At 46.8% G+C, this 18,912-nt stretch overlaps 1 protein-coding gene across 2 annotated transcripts in view; it reads right to left on the bottom strand.

The window, feature by feature from the left end:
* Positions 1-147: 147 nt before the first annotated feature.
* Positions 148-18,912, bottom strand: part of il11ra (interleukin 11 receptor subunit alpha) — a 76,285-nt gene continuing 57,520 nt past the window's right edge. Inside the window, exons 8-11 of one of the 2 annotated variants that reach the window (XM_064977220.1) lie at positions 10,166-10,255; positions 5,943-6,036; positions 5,694-5,773; positions 148-2,619 (exon numbers count right to left, since the gene is read on the bottom strand). In XM_064977220.1, the coding sequence (XP_064833292.1) occupies positions 5,695-5,773; positions 5,943-6,036; positions 10,166-10,255 (263 nt within the window). In that variant the 3' untranslated portion in view covers positions 148-2,619; position 5,694. The remainder of the gene's footprint in view (positions 2,620-5,693; positions 5,774-5,942; positions 6,037-10,165; positions 10,256-18,912) is intronic. The other variant, XM_064977221.1, reaches the window with a different exon arrangement.

Raw genomic sequence — 18,912 nt, 5'->3', positions numbered from 1 at the left:
TGGAGTCTAGTCTACTCTAGTATGGTGGAGTCTAGTCTGGTGGAGTAGTCTAGTCTTGTCTAGTCTAGTCTAGTCTGTATGGTGGAGTCTAGTCTAGTCTAGTCTAGTCTAGTATGGTGGAGTCTAGTCTAGTCTAGTCTGGGTGGAGTCTAGTCTAGTCTGGTAGAGTCTAGTCTAGTCTAGTCTGGTGGAGTCTAGTCTACTCTAGTATGGTGGAGTCTAGTCTACTCTAGTCTGGTGGAGTCTAGTCTAGTCTGGTGGAGTCTAGTCTGGTGGAGTCTAGTCTAGTCTGGTGGAGTCTAGTCTAGTCTGGTGGAGTCTAGTCTGGTCTACTCTAGTATGGTGGAGTCTAGTCTGGTGGAGTCTAGTCTAGTCTAGTCTGGGAGTCTAGTCTAGTCTGGTGGAGTCTAGTCTAGTCTAGTCTGGTGGAGTCTAGTCTAGTCTGGTGGAGTCTAGTCTGGTCTAGTCTGGTGGAGTCTAGTATGGTGGAGTCTAGTCTAGTCTAGTCTAGTCTGGTGGAGTCTAGTCTGGTGGAGTCTAGTCTAGTCTAGTCTGGTGGAGTCTAGTCTAGTCTGGTGGAGTCTACTCTAGTCTGGTGGAGTCTAGTCTAGTCTGGTGGAGTCTAGTCTGGTGGAGTCTAGTCTACTCTAGTCTGGTGGAGTCTAGTCTAGTCTAGTCTGGTGGAGTCTAGTCTGGTGGAGTCTAGTCTGGTGGAGTCTAGTCTACTCTAGTCTGGTGGAGTCTAGTCTGGTGGAGTCTAGTCTACTCTAGTCTGGTGGAGTCTAGTCTACTCTAGTATGGTGGAGTCTAGTCTACTCTAGTATGGTGGAGTCTAGTCTGGTGGAGTATAGTCTAGTCTTGTCTAGTCTAGTCTAGTCTAGTATGGTGGAGTCTAGTCTAGTATGGTGGAGTCTACTCTAGTCTGGTGGAGTCTAGTCTACTCTAGTCTGGTAGAGTCTAGTCTACTCTAGTCTGGTGGAGTCTAGTCTACTCTAGTCTGGCGGAGTCTAGTCTACTCTAGTCTGGCGGAGTCTAGTCTAGTCTAGTCTACTCTAGTATGGTGGAGCCTAGTCTGGTCTACTCTAGTATGGTGGAGTCTAGTCTAGTCTAGTCTAGTCTGGTGGAGTCTAGTCTGGTGGAGTCTAGTCTAGTCTAGTCTGGTGGAATCTGGTCTAGTATGGTGGAGTCTAGTCTGGTCTACTCTAGTATGGTGGAGTCTAGTCTGGTGGAGTCTAGTCTGGTGGAGTCTAGTCTAGTCTGGTGGAGTCTAGTCTGGTGGAGTCTAGTCTAGTCTGGTGGAGTCTAGTCTAGTATGGTGGAGTCTAGTCTAGTCTAGTCTGGTGGAGTCTAGTCTGGTGGAGTCTAGTCTAGTATGGTGGAGTCTAGTCTAGTCTGGTGGAGTCTAGTCTGGTGGAGTCTAGTCTACTCTAGTATGGTGGAGTCTAGTCTAGTCTGGTGGAGTCTGGTCTACTCTAGTATGGTGGAGTCTAGTCTAGTCTGGTGGAGTCTAGTCTGGTGGAGTCTAGTCTAGTCTGGTGGAGTCTAGTCTACTCTAGTATGGTGGAGTCTAGTCTACTCTAGTCTGGTGGAGTCTAGTCTAGTCTGGTGGAGTCTAGTCTGGTGGAGTCTAGTCTACTCTAGTATGGTGGAGTCTAGTCTAGTGGAGTCTAGTCTGGTGGAGTCTAGTCTGGTGGAGTCTAGTCTAGTCTGGTGGAGTCTAGTCTGGTGGAGTCTAGTCTACTCTAGTATGGTGGAGTCTAGTCTAGTCTAGTCTGGTGGAGTCTAGCCTAGTCTGGTGGAGTCTAGTCTAGTCTGGTGGAGTCTGTAAGTAACCACATTGTGGGCTTGTTACAATACATAAATCATGACAGATTTGACGAAAATCTATTTTGTTAGATCAGATTGTTGAATGTGTTCCAGTCTGGTCAATAAAACATCTGTGTTCCATTGACTCATTTAACGCAACTATGCAGATATACAGGAAGAAACGACGTCATCCAGACACTGCTAGTGATTGGCCAGCATGGATATGGCCGAACTCTGTTCCCTCCTTTTCATCCAATGACCAATAGCAGCAGCCTTGTTTGCAGTCCGTTCCTTCTCCTCTGAATTGCAGTCTCTATTCTGCAGAATGCCAATCTATCTATACCCTCTTCATAAACAGTCTAAAACAGTTTATAATGCCAATCGGTCTATACAATAATGCCCTGTGATGCTTCTTACAGGTGAAATGAATGAAGGACCATGAGATCATCAGGTACACAGAAAGGAAAACTATGTAAAAGGTAGAGACCAGAACCTATACCTTGTTCGGTCAGTGAAGTTCAGGGGAAGAGGACAGGTATGTTGTTAGTTGGTGCTCCATACTGTACAGTACGTAGTGTTGAGCCTCATAGCCAATCAGATGATGTTAAACTCCAGTGGGAGGAGTCAGTCATTGGTTTCAACATGTCTGTTCGTTGGCAGGCAGCGATCAGGCACGGCACACGTCCCAGATGGCTTGCGGGTAGCATGGTGGATTGTGGGTCGTGTTGTGTGGATGCTGCACCCATCTGTTGGGGGTGTGGCCTGGTGGAGACAAGGGGCCCTATAAGGGCTGAGAGGAGGGGCCAACCTAGGCTGAGAAGAGGAGGGAGGAGGTTAGATAGGAGGAGAGAAGGGGGAAGGAAGCGGATAGACAGACAGACCCTGCATAATGACAGAGCTGGCTAATGGATATAGAGAAGGAAGACAGACAGACAGACAGACAGACAGACAGACAGACAGACAGACAGACAGACAGACAATACGAGCCTACAATACGAGGCTACAATACAAGGCTACAATACAAGGCTACAATACGAGTTTACAATACGAGGTTACAATACAAGGCTACAATACGAGCCTACAATACGAGGCTACAATACAAGGCTACAATACAAGGCTACAATACAAGGCTACAATACAAGGCTACAATACGAGCCTACAATACGAGCCTACAATTCGAGGCTACAATACAAGGCTACAATACAAGGCTACAATACAAGGCTACAATACAAGGCTACAATACGAGCCTACAATACGAGCCTACAATACGAGGCTACAAAACGAGCCTACAATACAAGGCTACAATACAAGGCTACAATACAAGGCTACAATACGAGGCTACAATACGAGGCTACAATACGAGGCTACAATACGAGGCTACAATACGAGGCTACAATACGAGGCTACAATACAAGGCCACAAAAGCCATCTTCACACCAACTCGTAGAGATCACAGATGGGTTCAGTAGTACTGTGGGTGGATGAGAGTTGGGGTTCGTCAAATCACATCTTGTCACATGCTTGGTAAACAACAGGTATAGACTAACAGTGAAATGTTTACTTAAGGTCCCTTCCCAACAACACAGAGAGAAATAAAATAGAGAAATAATAGAAAAGTTAAAAAAGTAAAAATAAATCCCCAATGAGTAACAAAAAGGGAAGAGGAACTAACTATAATATATGAAGAGGAGTTGTTTTTTACTACAACCCTAACTATAATATGTCTCTCTGTCTGTCTTCTCTATATTCATCACCCGGCCTCTGTCATTATGCAGGGCCTTTCTGTCAGAGAAAGGCATTATTACATGTGATTTACGTGTTGCTCCTCTCTTCCCTTCTCTCTCCTCCTCTTCCCTTCTCTCTCCTCCTCTTCCCTTCTCTCTCCTCCTCTTCCCTTCTCTCTCCTCCTCTTCCCTTCTCTCTCCACGTGCAGGGGTACGAGGTAATTGAGGTATTGATAGTCCAGGTGGTTAACTACTCAACTAACTATTTAGCAGTCTTATGGCTTGGGAGTAGAAGCTGTTCAGGGTCCTGTTGGTTCCAGACTTGGTGCATCGTTAGCGCTTTCTGTGCTGTAGCAGAGAGAATCGTTTATGATTTAGGGGGCTGGAGTCTTTGATAACTTTTAGTGCCTTCCTCTGACACCGCCTGGTACAGAGGACCTAGATGGCAGGGAACTCAGCCCCAGTGATGTAGCCAGTCAAGATGCTCTCAATGGTGCCGCAGTATAACTTTTTGAGGATCTGAGGGCCCACGCCAAATATTTTCAGGCTCCTGAGGAGGACGAGGTGTTGTTGTGACCTCTTCATGACTGTGTTGGTGTGTGTGAACCGTGATAGATCCTTTTTGATGTGGACTTGAAGCTCTCAACTCCACTACAGCCCCGTCAATGTGAATGGGGGCATGCTCGGCCCTCCGTTTTCTATAGTCCACGATCAGCTCCTTTGTCTTGCTGACACTGCCAGGTGTCTGACCTTCTCCCTATAGACTCATTGTCATCTGTGATCAGGCCTACAACCGCTGCGTGGTCAGGCCTACAACCGCTGCGTGGTCAGGCCTACAACCGCTGCGTGGTCAGGCGTACAACCGCCGTGTGGTCAGGCCTACAACCGCTGCGTGGTCAGTCCTACAATCGCCGTGTCGTCAGCAAGCTAAATGATGGTGTTGGAGTCGGTGTGCAGCCACACAGTTGTGGATGTACAGGGAGTTTGGAGGGGACTAAACTCGCACCCCTGAAGAACCCCCGTGTTGAAGGTCAGTGTGGCAGATGCGTTGTTACCTACCCTTACCACCTGGGGGCGGCCCATCAGGAAGTCCAGGATCCTGTTGCAGAGGGAGGTGTTTAGTCCCAGGGTCCTTAGCTTCGTGATGAGCTTTGAGGGTACTATGGTGTTGAATGCTGAGCTGTAGTCAATGAACAGCATTCTCATGTAGGTGTTCCTTTTGTCCAGGTGGGAAAGGGCAGTGTGGAGTGCAATAAAGATTGTCATCTGTGGATCTGTTGGGGCGGTATGGAAATTGGAGTGGGTCTAGTGTGTTTGGGATGATGGTGTTGATGTGAGCCATTACCAGCCTTTCAAAGCACTTCATGGCTACAGACGTGAGTGCATTTAGGCAGGTTAAATTGGTGTTCTTGGGCACAGGGACTATGGTAGTCTGCTTGAAACATGTTGGTATTACAGACTGGACGAGCGTCAGAGCTGATGTAGTAGGATACAATCTTAGTCTTGTATTGATGCTTTGCCTGTTTGGTGGTTCGTCGGAGGGCATAGCAGTATTTATTATAAGCGTCCGGATTAGTGTAACAGCTCCTTGAAAGCGACCTATAGCTCAGTGAGGATGTTGCCTGTAATCCATGGCTTCTGGTTGGGATATGTACGTACAGTCACTGTGGAGACAACGTCATTAATGCACATATACTCCTCAATGCCATCAGATGAATCCCGTATTCCTGTCTGTTGTAGCGAAACAGTCCTGTAGCTTAGCATCTGTTTCATTGGACCGCTTCGTATTGAACACGTCACTGGTACTTCCTGTTTGAGTTTTTACTTGTTAGCGGGAATCAGGAGGATGGAGTTATGGTCAGATTTGCCAAATGGAGGGCGAGGGAGAATGGAGGGCATTGTACGTGTCTCTGTGTGTGGACTACAGGTGATCTAGTGGTATGGCTTGATTCAACCATATTACATGGTAAATGTGCAGTGGTTGGTTGAAATTGCGAGCACTCTTTTTAGAGGTTAGAGGTCAGTGATAAGGGTTAGAGGTTAGAGGTCAGTGATAAGGATATTAGGTTAGAGTTCAGTAATAAGGGTTAGAGGTCAGTGTTAAGGGTTAGAGTTTAGAGGTCAGTGATAAGGGTTAGAGGATAGAGGTCAAGGCTTGCTCACTTTAGATTGGCATGGACTTCATCTTCACCATTGAGGTTAGTTCCTGCTTTGTCACATTGTCCCGCCTCCGTTGCCTCACCCTATATTGAAAACAAAATAAGATTAATATTTAAATGTGAATAAATGTTTAAATTCACTTGCTATAGAAACTGTGTATTACAGTGTGTGCGATTTAGACTAGGATAACAGGTATAAGGATCTTATTATATGAGATAGAGGACACCAGGACTAAATGGTATATTATCTCACCACATAAGGACCGATAGAGAGGACACCAGGGCCAGGATGATACCAGCGAACAGGGCCAGTAGAATCAGCAGACTGCCACCATCATCCTCTGAGCCTAGAGTAGACAGAAGAGAGAAAACAGTTCTAGAATACATTCTGTTCTCCTATACACTGGATCAGACGACACGGCGTACAATGTTCTCTGTTTTGGATTTGTTTATTATTATTATTATTTGTATATTATTTTCTTAAGTGCATTTCGGTGTGAAGCTTTACAAATTAAATGTATTTTCATTACAAATGATTGGTTGAAAAATAATGACTGAAGAACAGTACCAGACAAAGGTTTTGGACACACCTACTCATTCAAACATTTTGGAAAAGCATTCCAGGTGAAGCTGGTTGAGAGAATGCAAAGAGTGTGCAAAGCTGTCATCAAGGCAAAGGGTGACTACTTTGAAGAATCTCCAATTTAAAATATATTTTGATTTGTTAAAACCTTTTTTGGTTACGACATGATTCCATGTGTTATTTCATAGTTTTGATCTCTTCACTATTATTCTACAATGTAGAAAATAGTCAAAATAAAGAAAAACCCTTGAATGAGTTGGTGTGTCCAAACGTTTGACTGGTACTTTATGTACATTTTTATTTTATACATTTTAGAATAAGGCTGTAACGTAACAAAATCTGGAAAAAGTCGAGGGGTCTGAATATTTTCCGAAGGCCCTGTATATAGCCTGGTCCCAGATCTGTGCTTTTGCCAACTCCAATGTCATTTTCAAGCTTAAAGGCAAATCCATAAGAAGTTGTCAAGAGCCTGGCACACAGGCCAGGGCATATCAAGAGCCTGGCACACAGGCCAGGGCATATCAAGAGCCTGACACACAGGCCAGGGAATATCAAGAGCCTGACACACAGGCCAGGGTATATCAAGAGCCTGGCACACAGGCCAGGGAATCTCAAGAGCATGGCAGACAGGCCAGGGTATCTCAAGAGCCTGGCAGACAGGCCAGGGTATCTCAAGAGCCTGGCACACAGGCCAGGGTATATCAAGAGCCTGACCAGGGTATATCAAGATCCAGACCAGGGTATGTCAAGAGCCAGACCAGGGTATGTCAAGAGCCAGACCAGGGTATATCAAGAGCCAGACCAGGGTATGTCAAGAGCCAGACCAGGGTATATCAAGAGCCTGACCAGGGTATGTCAAGAGCCAGACCAGGGTATGTCAAGAGCCTGACCAGGGTATGTCAAGAGCCAGACCAGGGTATATCAAGAGCCAGACCAGGGTATGTATAGTATTATATTGACCTGACATGGAGTTTGGTGGAACATTGATACTAGAAAGACAATAGAACGATGCAGAATTCAATTGCATTTTCTTTACCATTCAATTCTTACTTTGTAATTCTGCGTTGTTGGTAAAGGGCTCGTCAGTAAGCATTTCACAGTAAAGTCTACATCTGTTCTATATGGCACATGTGATAAATACAATTTGATTTGATACCATTTTTCACAATTATATCCCATTTTCCCAATAAATGGTTTGTCTTTACCAATAATAAAAGGGCCTCAAACAAACAAGCGTGTTGTGACAGTGTCCTGTGATAGGATGTCCTATTCTCACGAGTAAGACAATTGCTATTACATATAACCCAGTGCTTGACATGGATTGAAATAGGTGTCGGTTTCCAGTACTGCTTATATTTAGCTGCAGGAGCTCCATACCTTTGAGATAATATTCAACATCAGGAACAAGAGCTCAAGCAGTTGAACATTTAAGGTGCCTGTACTCGGCTCCTGTGAGGTCCTGCCCAAACCTTGGAGCGGGGGTGACCGTGTCAGCGTGCATGTGCCTGGTCTGCCACAGGAGTCACTAGAGCGATGGGACAAGGAAATCTTGGACTGCCAAACCCTCTCCTAACGACAATGGGCCAATTATGTGCCGCCTCATGGGTCTTTGAGTCACGGCCAGCTATGACACAGTCTGGGATCGAACCCGGGTCTGTAATGACACTTCTAGCTCTGCGATGCAGTACCTTAGACCGCTGAGCCACACGGGAGGCCTCTGGAAATTGATTATAACAAACAATTAGTCCCACAAAAAATGCATCCCTCCGGTTGAATTTCAAAATCCCGATGTGGCCCTCGGGCCAAAACTGAAAATCAAGGCTAAGGTCTCCCTCCTTTTTGAGATGAGGCAGAGGTGATACCACAGCTCCAGAAGAATCGGTCAGCCTGTTTCTGGTAAGACGTTAAGAGCATTGTGATGAAACAGACTTGAAGCTTCTCTTCAAACAAACAATCGACTTCTTACCTTCATAGATAATGACATTATCCAACCAGACTGAATACCACCCCACCACAGGACCATGTGAACAACACCAGTAGACTACCCCACCACATGACCATGTGGACAACACCAGTAGACTACCCCACCACCCACCACAGGACCATGTGGACAACACCAGTAGACTACCCCACCACAGGACCATGTGAACAACACCAGTAGACTACCCCACCACAGGACCATGTGGACAACACCAGTAGACTACCCCACCACCCACCACAGGACCATGTGGACAACACCAGTAGACTACCCCACCACCCACCACAGGACCATGTGGACAACACCTGTAGACTACCCCACCACCCACCACAGGACCATGTGGACAACACCAGTAGACTACCCCACCACAGGACCATGTGGACAACACCAGTAGACTACCCCCACCACAGGACCATGTGGACAACACCAGTAGACTACCCCACCACAGTACAAATTAAGAAAAACTATGGAATGAGTAGGTGTGTTTAAACTGTTGACTGGTTCTGTATAGAGAGACTGATGTATAGAGAGACGGATGTATATGGAGACACTGATGTATAGAGAGAGACTGATGTATATAGAGACTGATGTATATAGAGTCTAATGTATAGAGAGACCTGAAGTATAGAGAGAGACTGATGTATAGAGAGAGATACTGATGTATATAGAGATACTGATGTATAGAGAGAGACTGATATATACAGTGCCTTGCGAAAGTATTCGGCCCCCTTGAACTTTGCGACCTTTTGCCACATTTCAGGCTTCAAACATAAAGATATAAAACTGTATTTTTTTGTGAAGAATCAACAACAAGTGGGACACAATCATGAAGTGGGACGACATTTATTGGATATTTCAAACTTTTTTAACAAATCAAAAACTGAAAAATTGGGCGTGCAAAATTATTCAGCCCCCTTAAGTTAATACTTTGTAGCGCCACCTTTTGCTGTGATTAGAGCTGTAAGTCGCTTGGGGTATGTCTCTATCAGTTTTGCACATCGAGAGACTGACATTTTTTCCCATTCCTCCTTGCAAAACAGCTCAAGCTCGGTGAGGTTGGATGGAGAGCATTTGTGAACAGCAGTATTCTCGATTGGATTCAGGTCTGGACTTTGACTTGGCCATTCTAACACCTGGATATGTTTATTTTTGAATATTTTTTTTTAACCATTCCACGGAGACACCCATATGTGGACTGTGGAGGTTGAACCTTTTATTTTCATAGTTGTGTTTTGTTCTGTACAATGTTTGTGTGATGAAATAAAATAAAACAACTGTATTTCCACAAGATGGAGGACATCTGGCAACAGCAGATAAAAACACATCTGGCAGGACAGCAGAGATCTGATACTAAATATTTAATCAAAGCTCTTTCTCTCTCTCCTTTGCTCTCTCTCTCTCTCTCTCTCTCTCTCTCTCTCTCTCTCTCTCTCTCTCTCTCTCTCTCCCTCTCTCCCTCCCTCTCTCTCTCCCTCTTTCTCTCCCTCTCTCTCTCCCTCTCTCTCTCCCTCCCTCCCTAATCAGCACTCTCTGTCATTGAAAACAGAAAGAGAATCCAGCAGGTAGAAAGAGGAGCAACGACGTACATCAAGACCAGGGGGTGTCCTGTCCAGGGGGTGTCCTGTACATCACGCTGCTCTGGTTCAGACTAGGCTAACTGACTAGTGTCCTGTCCAGGGGGTGTCCTGTACATCACGCTGCTCTGGTTCAGACTAGGCTAACTGACTAGTGTCCTGTACATCAAGCTGCCCTGGCTCAGACAAGACAACTAGAGATTGACTAGAGTCCTGCTACAGAAACATGAGATAGACTACTGCTCTATGTGACGTTCTGGCTCAGACAAGTCTTACTGCTACAGAAACATGAGATAGACTCCTGCTCTATGTGACATTCTGGCTCAGACAGTTCTACTTACCCTTTGACTTGGTGTTGGCTGTAGAGGCGTCTGCGTCCCTGTCGTTGTAGTCGACAGGGAATGTTTCTTCAGTAGGCTCGGCAGTACTACCTGTAGGATTTACAAAGACTGGACCTGTTAACAACACCTCAGACCAGGTAACTGTAGTGAGAAAGTAGAGTCTGTTCAACCGCTGAGCTAGGTTTAATAAAGGTCCAGTTGTAGACAATGTCTAAAGTAAAGGAAATCACCATGCAGCCCAGCAAACCAACACTGGTTCTGTGATAGTTCCCAGAACATTCGTTCAGAACACATTTAGTCTGATCTTATAAGGTTCTCAGAACACATTTAGTCTGTTCCTATAAGGTTCTCAGGATGTTTCATTACGTTGTGTTTACAGTTTGTAGGGAACATTGTGGGAACATCACAGAAGATGAACTGTCCAGTTGTGTGGATGATTATACAATCTTTATTTTAGGGTGCAAAAAACATTCACTTGATGTTACAAGAACGTTCCCAGAACACATGCTTTACGTTCTTTAGATATTCCTAAAACATTTATTGGCAGCTTCATTAAATAGTACCCGCAAAACATTGGCCTCAACGTCACCAGTGAAGAGGTGACTCTGGGATGCTGGCAATCTAGGCAGATTTACAAAGACAAAGACATATCTCAGACTGGCCAATAAAAATAAAATATTAAGTTGGGCAAAAGAACACAGACAATGGACAGAGGAACTCTGCCTAGAAAGCCAGCTTCCCAGAGTCGCCTTTTCACTGTTGATGTTGAGACTGGTGTTTTGTGGGTCCTATTTAATGAAGCTGCCAGTTGAGGACTTGTGAGGCGTCTGTTTCTCAAACTAGACACTCTAATGTACTTGTCCTCTTGCCTAGGCAGTTTGAGCAGTTCTGTGAAGGTAGTACACAACATTGTACGAGATCTTCAGTTTCTTGGCAATTTCTCGCATGGAATAGCCTTCATTTCTCAGAACAAGAATAGACTGACGAGTTTCAGGAGAAATGTATTTATTTCTGGCCATTTTGAGCCTGTAATCGAACCCACAAATTCTGATGCTCCAGATACTCAACTAGTCTAAAGGCCAGTTTTATTGCTTCTTTATTCAGTGCAACAGTTTTCAGCTGTGCTAACATACAATGGGGAGAACAAGTATTTGATACACTGCTGATTATGCAGGTTTTCCTACTTACAAAGCATGTGTTTTGAGTATTTGATACATCAGAAAAGCAGAACTTAATATTTGGTACAGAAACCTTTGTTTGCAATTACAGAGATCATACGTTTCCTGTAGTTCTTGACCAGGTTTGCACACACTGCAGCAGTGATTTTGGCCCACTTCTCCATACAGACCTTCTCCAGATCCTTCAGGTTTCGGGGCTGTCGCTGGGCAATACAGACTTTGAGCTCCCTCCAAAGATTTTCTATTGGGTTCAGGTCTGAAGACTGGCTAGGCCACTCCAGGACCTTGAGATGCTTCTTACGGATCCACTCCTTAGTTCCCCTGGCTGTCTGTTTCGGGTCGTTGTCATGCTGGAAGACCCAGCCATGACCCATCTTCAATGCTCTTACTGAGGGAAGGAGGTTGTTGGCCAAGATCTTGTGATACATGGCTCCATCCATCCTCGCCTCAATACAGTGCAGTTGTCCTGTCCCCTTTGCAGAAAACCATCCCCAAAGAATGATGTTTCCACCTCCATGCTTCACGGTTGGGATGGTGTTCTTGGGGTTGTACTCATCCTTCTTCTTCCAAACACGGTGAGTGGAGTTTAGACCAAAAAGCTCTATTTTTGTCTCGTCAGACCACATGACCTTCTCCCATTCCTCCTCTGGATCCTCCAGATGGTCATTGGCAAAACTTCAGATGGGCCTGGACATGCGCTGGCTTGAGCAAGGGGACCTTGCGTGCGCTGCAGGATTTCAATCCATGACGACGTAGTGTGTTACTAATGGTTTCTTTGAGATTGTGGTCCCAGCTCTCTTCAGGTCATTGACCATGTCCTGCCGTGTAGTTCTGGGCTGATCCCTCACCTTCCTCATGATCATTGATGCCCCACGAGGTGAGATCTTGCATGGAGCCCCAGACCGAGGGTGATTGACCGTCATCTTGAACTTATTCCATTTTCTAATAATTGCACGAACAGTTGTTGCCTTCTCACCAAGCTGCTTGCCTATTGTCCTGTAGCCCATACCAGCCTTGTGCAGGTCAACAATTGTATCCCTGATGTCCTTACACAGCCCTCTGGTCTTGGCCATTGTGGAGAGGTTGGAGTCTGTTTGATTGAGTGTGTGGACAGGTGTATTTTATACAGGTAATGAGTTCAAACAGGTCCAGTTAATACAGGTAATGAGTGGAGAACAAGAGGGCTGTGAGAGCCGGAATTCTTACTGGTTGGTAGGTGATCAAATATTTATTTCATGCAATAAAATGCAAATTAATTACTTAAAAATCATACAATGTGATTTTCTGGATTTTTGTTTTAGATTCCGTCTCTCACAGTTGAAGTGTACCTATGATAAAAATTACAGACCTCTACATACTTTGTAAGTAGGAAAACCTGCAAAATCGAGAGTGTATCAAATACTTGTCTCCCCACTGTAATTGCAAAAGAGTTTTCTAATGATTAATTAGCCTTTTAAAATGATAAACTTGGATTAGCTAACACAATGTGTCATTGGAACACAGGAGTGATGGTTTCTGATAATGGGCCTTTGTACACCTATGTAGATATTCCATAATAAAATCTGACGTTTCCAGCTACATTAGTCATTTACAACATTATCAATGTCTACATTGTATTTCTGATCAATTTGATGTTATTTTAATGGACAAAAACAAGGACATTTCTAACTGACTCCAAACCTTTGAATGGTATATGGTGTATCTGTGAGTTGTATTGAGTTGAGAGAGGCCTCACATATCTGCAAGTTGCGATTTACAGATACAGTGGGGCAAAAAAGTATTTAGTCAGCCACCAATTGTGCAAGTTCTCCCACTTAAAAAGATGAGAGAGGCCTGTAATTTTCATCATAGGTACACTTCAACTATGACAGACAAAATGAGAAAAGAAAAATCCTGAAAATCAAATTGTAGGATTTTTAATGAATTTTTTGTGCAAATTATGGTGGAAAATAAGTATTTGGTCACCTACAAACAAGCAAGATTACCAACTACTCTTCCTGGGGTCATGAAACATGATATAAGATGTATAACATAACATGTCATAGTACAGAACATTATTTATTATTATTATTATTATTATTATTAGTCCAGGACTGAAATACATTTAAAATGTCACACATAGTCTACGTATCAGTGTCATGTCCACAACGATGGAGCAGCAGACCAAGCAATGTTGAGACGAGGACACTATACCTTCATTCATTAACAGGTAATGAGGAGATGGAATCCATTACTTGTCATTGGTGATATTGTCATGTCTTATTATGTCTGTTCCTGTCCTTTCTCTTCACTCTGTCTCTCTCTGCTGGTCTTATTAGGTTACCTTCTCTTTCTCTCCTTCTCCAGCTGTTCCTCATCTCCCCTAACTAGCTCATTCACCCTTTCCCCACCTGTTCCCTTTTTTCCCTCTGATTAGGTCTCTATTTCTCTCTCTGTTCCTGCTACTTTCGGTGTCAGATTCTCGTTTGTGTTTCTCATGCCAGAAGCAAGCTATCGTCTCGTTTGCTTCCTCTTAGTCCTATCCTGTCGGAGTCTGCCTGGCAGGTGCATCCTGCACTCTACTAACTATCTTTTGTTTGCACCGTGTCCAGTTCATCATATGCTACGTGTGATCAGCTACCACCGTTCCTCTGTGACCCGCACCGACCCAGAGCGACCTGCAGCCTGTCGCCGCTACCCAGCTATTCATCAGAGGGACTTTATGTTTCATTTGTCACCCTCTCTGCGGGTATTCTATTGTGCCTTTGACAACGTCGGAAGAGGATCTATGCCATTCCTGTTTTTTCATTAAAAGAACTCTGTTTCTGTTAAAACCGCTTTTGGGTCTTCACTCAAGTACATAACAGAAGAATCTGACCAAGAATGGACCCAGCGGCTCCGGACCCTTTTCACTCCGCCGTCGAGATCCAGGGGGCGATGCTAGGCAGACACGAGGAGGAATTGTCTGCTGCTCGACATGCCGTTGAGACCCTGGCCGTCCAAGTCTCCGACCTCACAAGACAGGTTCACCAACTCCACCTCGATCCACCGCCCACTTCCAGGGTTTCCGAGTCTCCGGAGCCCAGGATCAATAACCCGCCGTGTTACTCTGGGGAGCCCACTGAGTGCCGCTCATTCCTCACTCAGTGTGATATGGTGTTCTCTCTCCAGCCCAACACTTACTCCAGGAGCACAGCCCGCATAGCCTACGTCATTTCTCTCCTTACCGGACGGGCGCGTGAGTGGGGCACGGCAATCTGGGAGGCGAGGGCTGAGTGTATTAACCAGTATCAGGACTTTAAGGAGGAGATGATACGGGTTTTTGACCGTTCTGTTTTTGGGGAGGAGGCTTCCAGGGCCCTGTCTTCCCTATGTCAGGGGAATCGATCCATAACGGATTATTCTATTGAGTTTCGCACTCTCGCTGCCTCTAGTGACTGGAACGAGCCGGCTTTGCTCGCTCGTTTTCTGGAGGGTCTCCTCGCCGAGGTTAAGGATGAGATTCTCTCCCGGGAGGTTCCTTCCAGCCTGGACTCCTTAATAGCTCTCGCTATTCGCATAGAGCGACGGTTTGATCTTCATCGCCGAGCTCGTGGAAGGGAGCGCGCGTTCTCCGTTGCCCCCCTCTCCGCATCACTGCCACCTGCCACATCACTGCCACCCTCCTCCGCCGGCTCGGATGCTGAGCCTATGCAGCTGGGGGTATCCGCATCTCGGCCAAAGAGAAGGAACGGAGAATCACCAACCGCCTCTGTCTCTACTGCGGCTCCGCTGGTCATTTTGTCACCTCATGCCCAGTAAAAGCCAGAGCTCATCAGTAAGAGGAGGGCTACTGGTGAGCGCAACTACTCAGGTCTCTCCTTCAAGATCCTGCACTACCTTTCCGGTCCATCTCCGCTGGACCGGTTCATCTGCTTCCTGCAGTGCCTTGATAGACTCTGGGGCGGAGGGCTGTTTTATGGACGAGACCTGGGCTCGGGAACATGACATTCCTCTCAGACAGTTAAGGGATCCCACGGCCTTGTTCGCTTTAGATGGTAGTTCTCTCCCCAAGATTCAGCGTGAAACGCTGCCTTTAACCCTCACTGTCTCTGGTAATCATAGCGAAACCATTTCTTTTTTAATTTTTCGTTCACCTTTTACACCTGTTGTTTTGGGTCATCCCTGGCTAGTTCGCCATAACCCTTCTATTAATTGGTCTAGTAATACTATCCTATCCTGGAATGTTTCTTGTCATGTGACCTGTTTAATGTCTGCTATACCTCCTGTTTCCTCTGTCTCTTCTTCACAGGAGGAGCCTGGTGATTTGACAGGGGTGCCGGAGGAGTATCACGATCTGCGCACGGTGTTCAGTCGTTCCAAGGCCACTTCTCTCCCTCCACACCGGTCGTATGACTGTAGTATTGATCTCCTTCCGGGAACTACTCCCCCGGGGTAGATTATACTCTCTGTCGGCTCCCGAACGTAAGGCTCTCGAGGATTATTTGTCTGTATCGCTCGACGCCGGTACCATAGTCTCCTCCTCCTCTCCCGCCGGAGCGGGGTTTTTTTTTGTTCAGAAGAAGGACGGGTCCCTGCGCCCATGCGTGGATTATCGAGGGCTGAATGACATAACAGTTAAGAATCGTTATCCGCTTCCTCTTATGTCTTCAGCCTTCGAGATCCTGCAGGGAGCCAGGTTTTTCACCAAATTGGACCTCGTTAACGCTCCAGCTGTCTTTCAGGCACTAGTTAACGACGTCCTGAGAGACATGCTGAACATTTTTGTTTTCGTTTACATGGACGATATCCTGATTTTTTCACCGTCTCTCCCGATTCATGTTCAGCACGTGCGACGCGTCCTCCAGCGCCTTTTGGAGAACTGTCTTTATGTGAAGGCTGAGAAGTGCACTTTTCATGCCTCCTCTGTCCCTTTTCTCGGTTCCGTTATTTCAGCTGAGGGCATTAAGATGGATCCCGCTAAGGTCCAGGCTGTCATTGATTGGCCCGTTCCTAAGTCACGCGTCGAGCTGCAGCGCTTTCTTGGCTTCGCAAATTTCTATCGTCGTTTCATCCGTAATTTCGGTCAGGTGGCAGCTCCCCTCACAGCCCTTACTTCTGTTAAGACGTGCTTTAAGTGGTCCGTTTCCGCCCAGGGAGCTTTTGATCTTCTCAAGAATCGTTTTACATCCGCACCTATTCTTGTTACACCTGACATCTCTAGACAGTTTGTTGTTGAGGTTGACGCGTCAGAGGTGGGCGTGGGAGCCATTCTTTCTCAGCGCTCCCTCTCTGACGGCAAGGTCCATCCTTGCGCGTTTTTTCTCATCGCTTATCGCCGTCAGAACGTAATTATGATGTTGGTAATCGCGAACTGCTCGCCATCCGCTTAGCCCTAGGCGAATGGCGACAGTGGTTGGAGGGGGCGACCGTTCCTTTTGTCGTTTGGACTGACCATAGGAACCTTGAGTACATCCGTTCAGCCAAACGACTTAATGCGCGTCAGGCTCGTTGGGCTCTGTTTTTCGCTCGTTTCGAGTTCGTTATTTCTTATCGTCCGGGCTCAAAGAACACCAAGCCTGATGCTTTATCTCGTCTCTTCAGTTCTTCTGAGGTCTCCACCGACCCCGAGGGGATTCTCCCTGAGGGGCGTGTTGTCGGGTTGACTGTCTGGGGAATTGAGAGGCAGGTAAAGCAAGCACTCACACACACTCCGTCGCCGCGAGCTTGTCCTAGGAACCTTCTGTTCGTTCCCGTTCCTACTCGTCTGGCCGTTCTTCAGTGGGCCCACTCTGCCAAGTTAGCCGGCCACCCCGGCGTTCGGGGTACGCTCGCTTCCATTCGCCAGCGTTTCTGGTGGCCCACTCGGGAACGTGACGCGTCGATTTGTCGCTGCTTGTTCGGTCTGCGCGCAGACTAAATCTGGGAACTCTCCTCCTGCCGGCCGTCTCAGACCGCTTCCCATTCCCTCTCGACCGTGGTCTCACATCGCTTTAGATTTTATCACCGGACTGCCTTCATCAGCGGGGAAGACAGTTATTCTTACGGTTGTCGATAGATTCTCTAAGGCGGCTCATTTCATTCCTCTCGCTAAGCTCCCTTCTGCTAAGGAGACGGCTCAGATCATTATCGAGAATGTTTTCCGAATTCATGGCCTTCCGTCAGACGTCGTTTCGGACAGAGGCCCGCAGTTCACGTCTCAATTTTGGAGGGAGTTTTGCCGTTTGATTGGGGCTTCCGTCAGTCTCTCGTCCGGCTTCCATCCCCAGTCTAACGGTCAAGCCGAACGGGCCAATCAGACTGTTGGTCGCATCTTACGCAGTCTTTCTTTTCGTAACCCTGCGTCTTGGTCAGAACAGCTCCCCTGGGCAGAGTACGCCCACAACTCGCTTCCTTCGTCTGCTACCGGTCTATCTCCTTTTCAGAGTAGCCTCGGGTACCAACCTCCGCTGTTCTCATCTCAGCTCGCCGAGTCCTGCGTCCCCTCCGCTCAGGCTTTTGTCCAGCGTTGCGAGCGCACCTGGAAGGGGGTCAGGTCGGCACTTTGCCGTTATAGGGCGCAGACTGTGAGGGCCGCTAATAGCGTAGAACCAAGAGTCCTAGATATTGTTGCGGTCAGAGAGTATGGCTCTCCACTCAGAACCTTCCCCTTAAGACAGCTTCTCGCAAGTTGACCCCGCGGTTCATTGGTCCGTTCCGTATTTCTCAAGTCATTAATCCTGTCGCAGTGCGACTTCTTCTCCCGCGATATCTTCGTCGCGTTCACCCGGTCTTCCATGTCTCCTGTGTTAAGCCCGCTCTTCGCGCCCCCGCGTCGTCCCCCCCATCCTTGTCGAGGGCGCACCTATCTACAGGGTTCGTAAGATTTTGGACATACGTCCTCGGGGCCGTGGTCATCAGTACCTAGTGGATTGGGAGGGGTACGGTCCTGAGGAGAGGAGTTGGGTTCCCTCTCGGGACGTGCTGGACCGTTCGCTGATCGATGATTTCCTCCGTTGCCGCCAGGTTTCCTCCTCGAGTGCGCCAGGAGGCGCTCGGTGAGTGGGGGGTACTGTCATGTCTTATTATGTCTGTTCCTGTCCTTTCTCTTCACTCTGTCTCTCTCTGCTGGTCTTATTAGGTTACCTTCTCTTTCTCTCCTTCTCCAGCTGTTCCTCATCTCCCCTAACTAGCTCATTCACCCTTTCCCCACCTGTTCCCTTTTTTCCCTCTGATTAGGTCTCTATTTCTCTCTCTGTTCCTGCTACTTTCGGTGTCAGATTCTCGTTTGTGTTTCTCATGCCAGAAGCAAGCTATCGTCTCGTTTGCTTCCTCTTAGTCCTATCCTGTCGGAGTCTGCCTGGCAGGTGCATCCTGCACTCTACTAACTATCTTTTGTTTGCACCGTGTCCAGTTCATCATATGCTACGTGTGATCAGCTACCACCGTTCCTCTGTGACCCGCACCGACCCAGAGCGACCTGCAGCCTGTCGCCGCTACCCAGCTATTCATCAGAGGGACTTTATGTTTCATTTGTCACCCTCTCTGCGGGTATTCTATTGTGCCTTTGACAACGTCGGAAGAGGATCTATGCCATTCCTGTTTTTTCATTAAAAGAACTCTGTTTCTGTT

Source organism: Oncorhynchus masou, chromosome 11 (genome assembly GCF_036934945.1).
Source record: "Oncorhynchus masou masou isolate Uvic2021 chromosome 11, UVic_Omas_1.1, whole genome shotgun sequence".
Taxonomy (NCBI): domain Eukaryota; kingdom Metazoa; phylum Chordata; class Actinopteri; order Salmoniformes; family Salmonidae; genus Oncorhynchus; species Oncorhynchus masou.
This window is presented reverse-complemented; position numbering and strand designations above follow the sequence as displayed.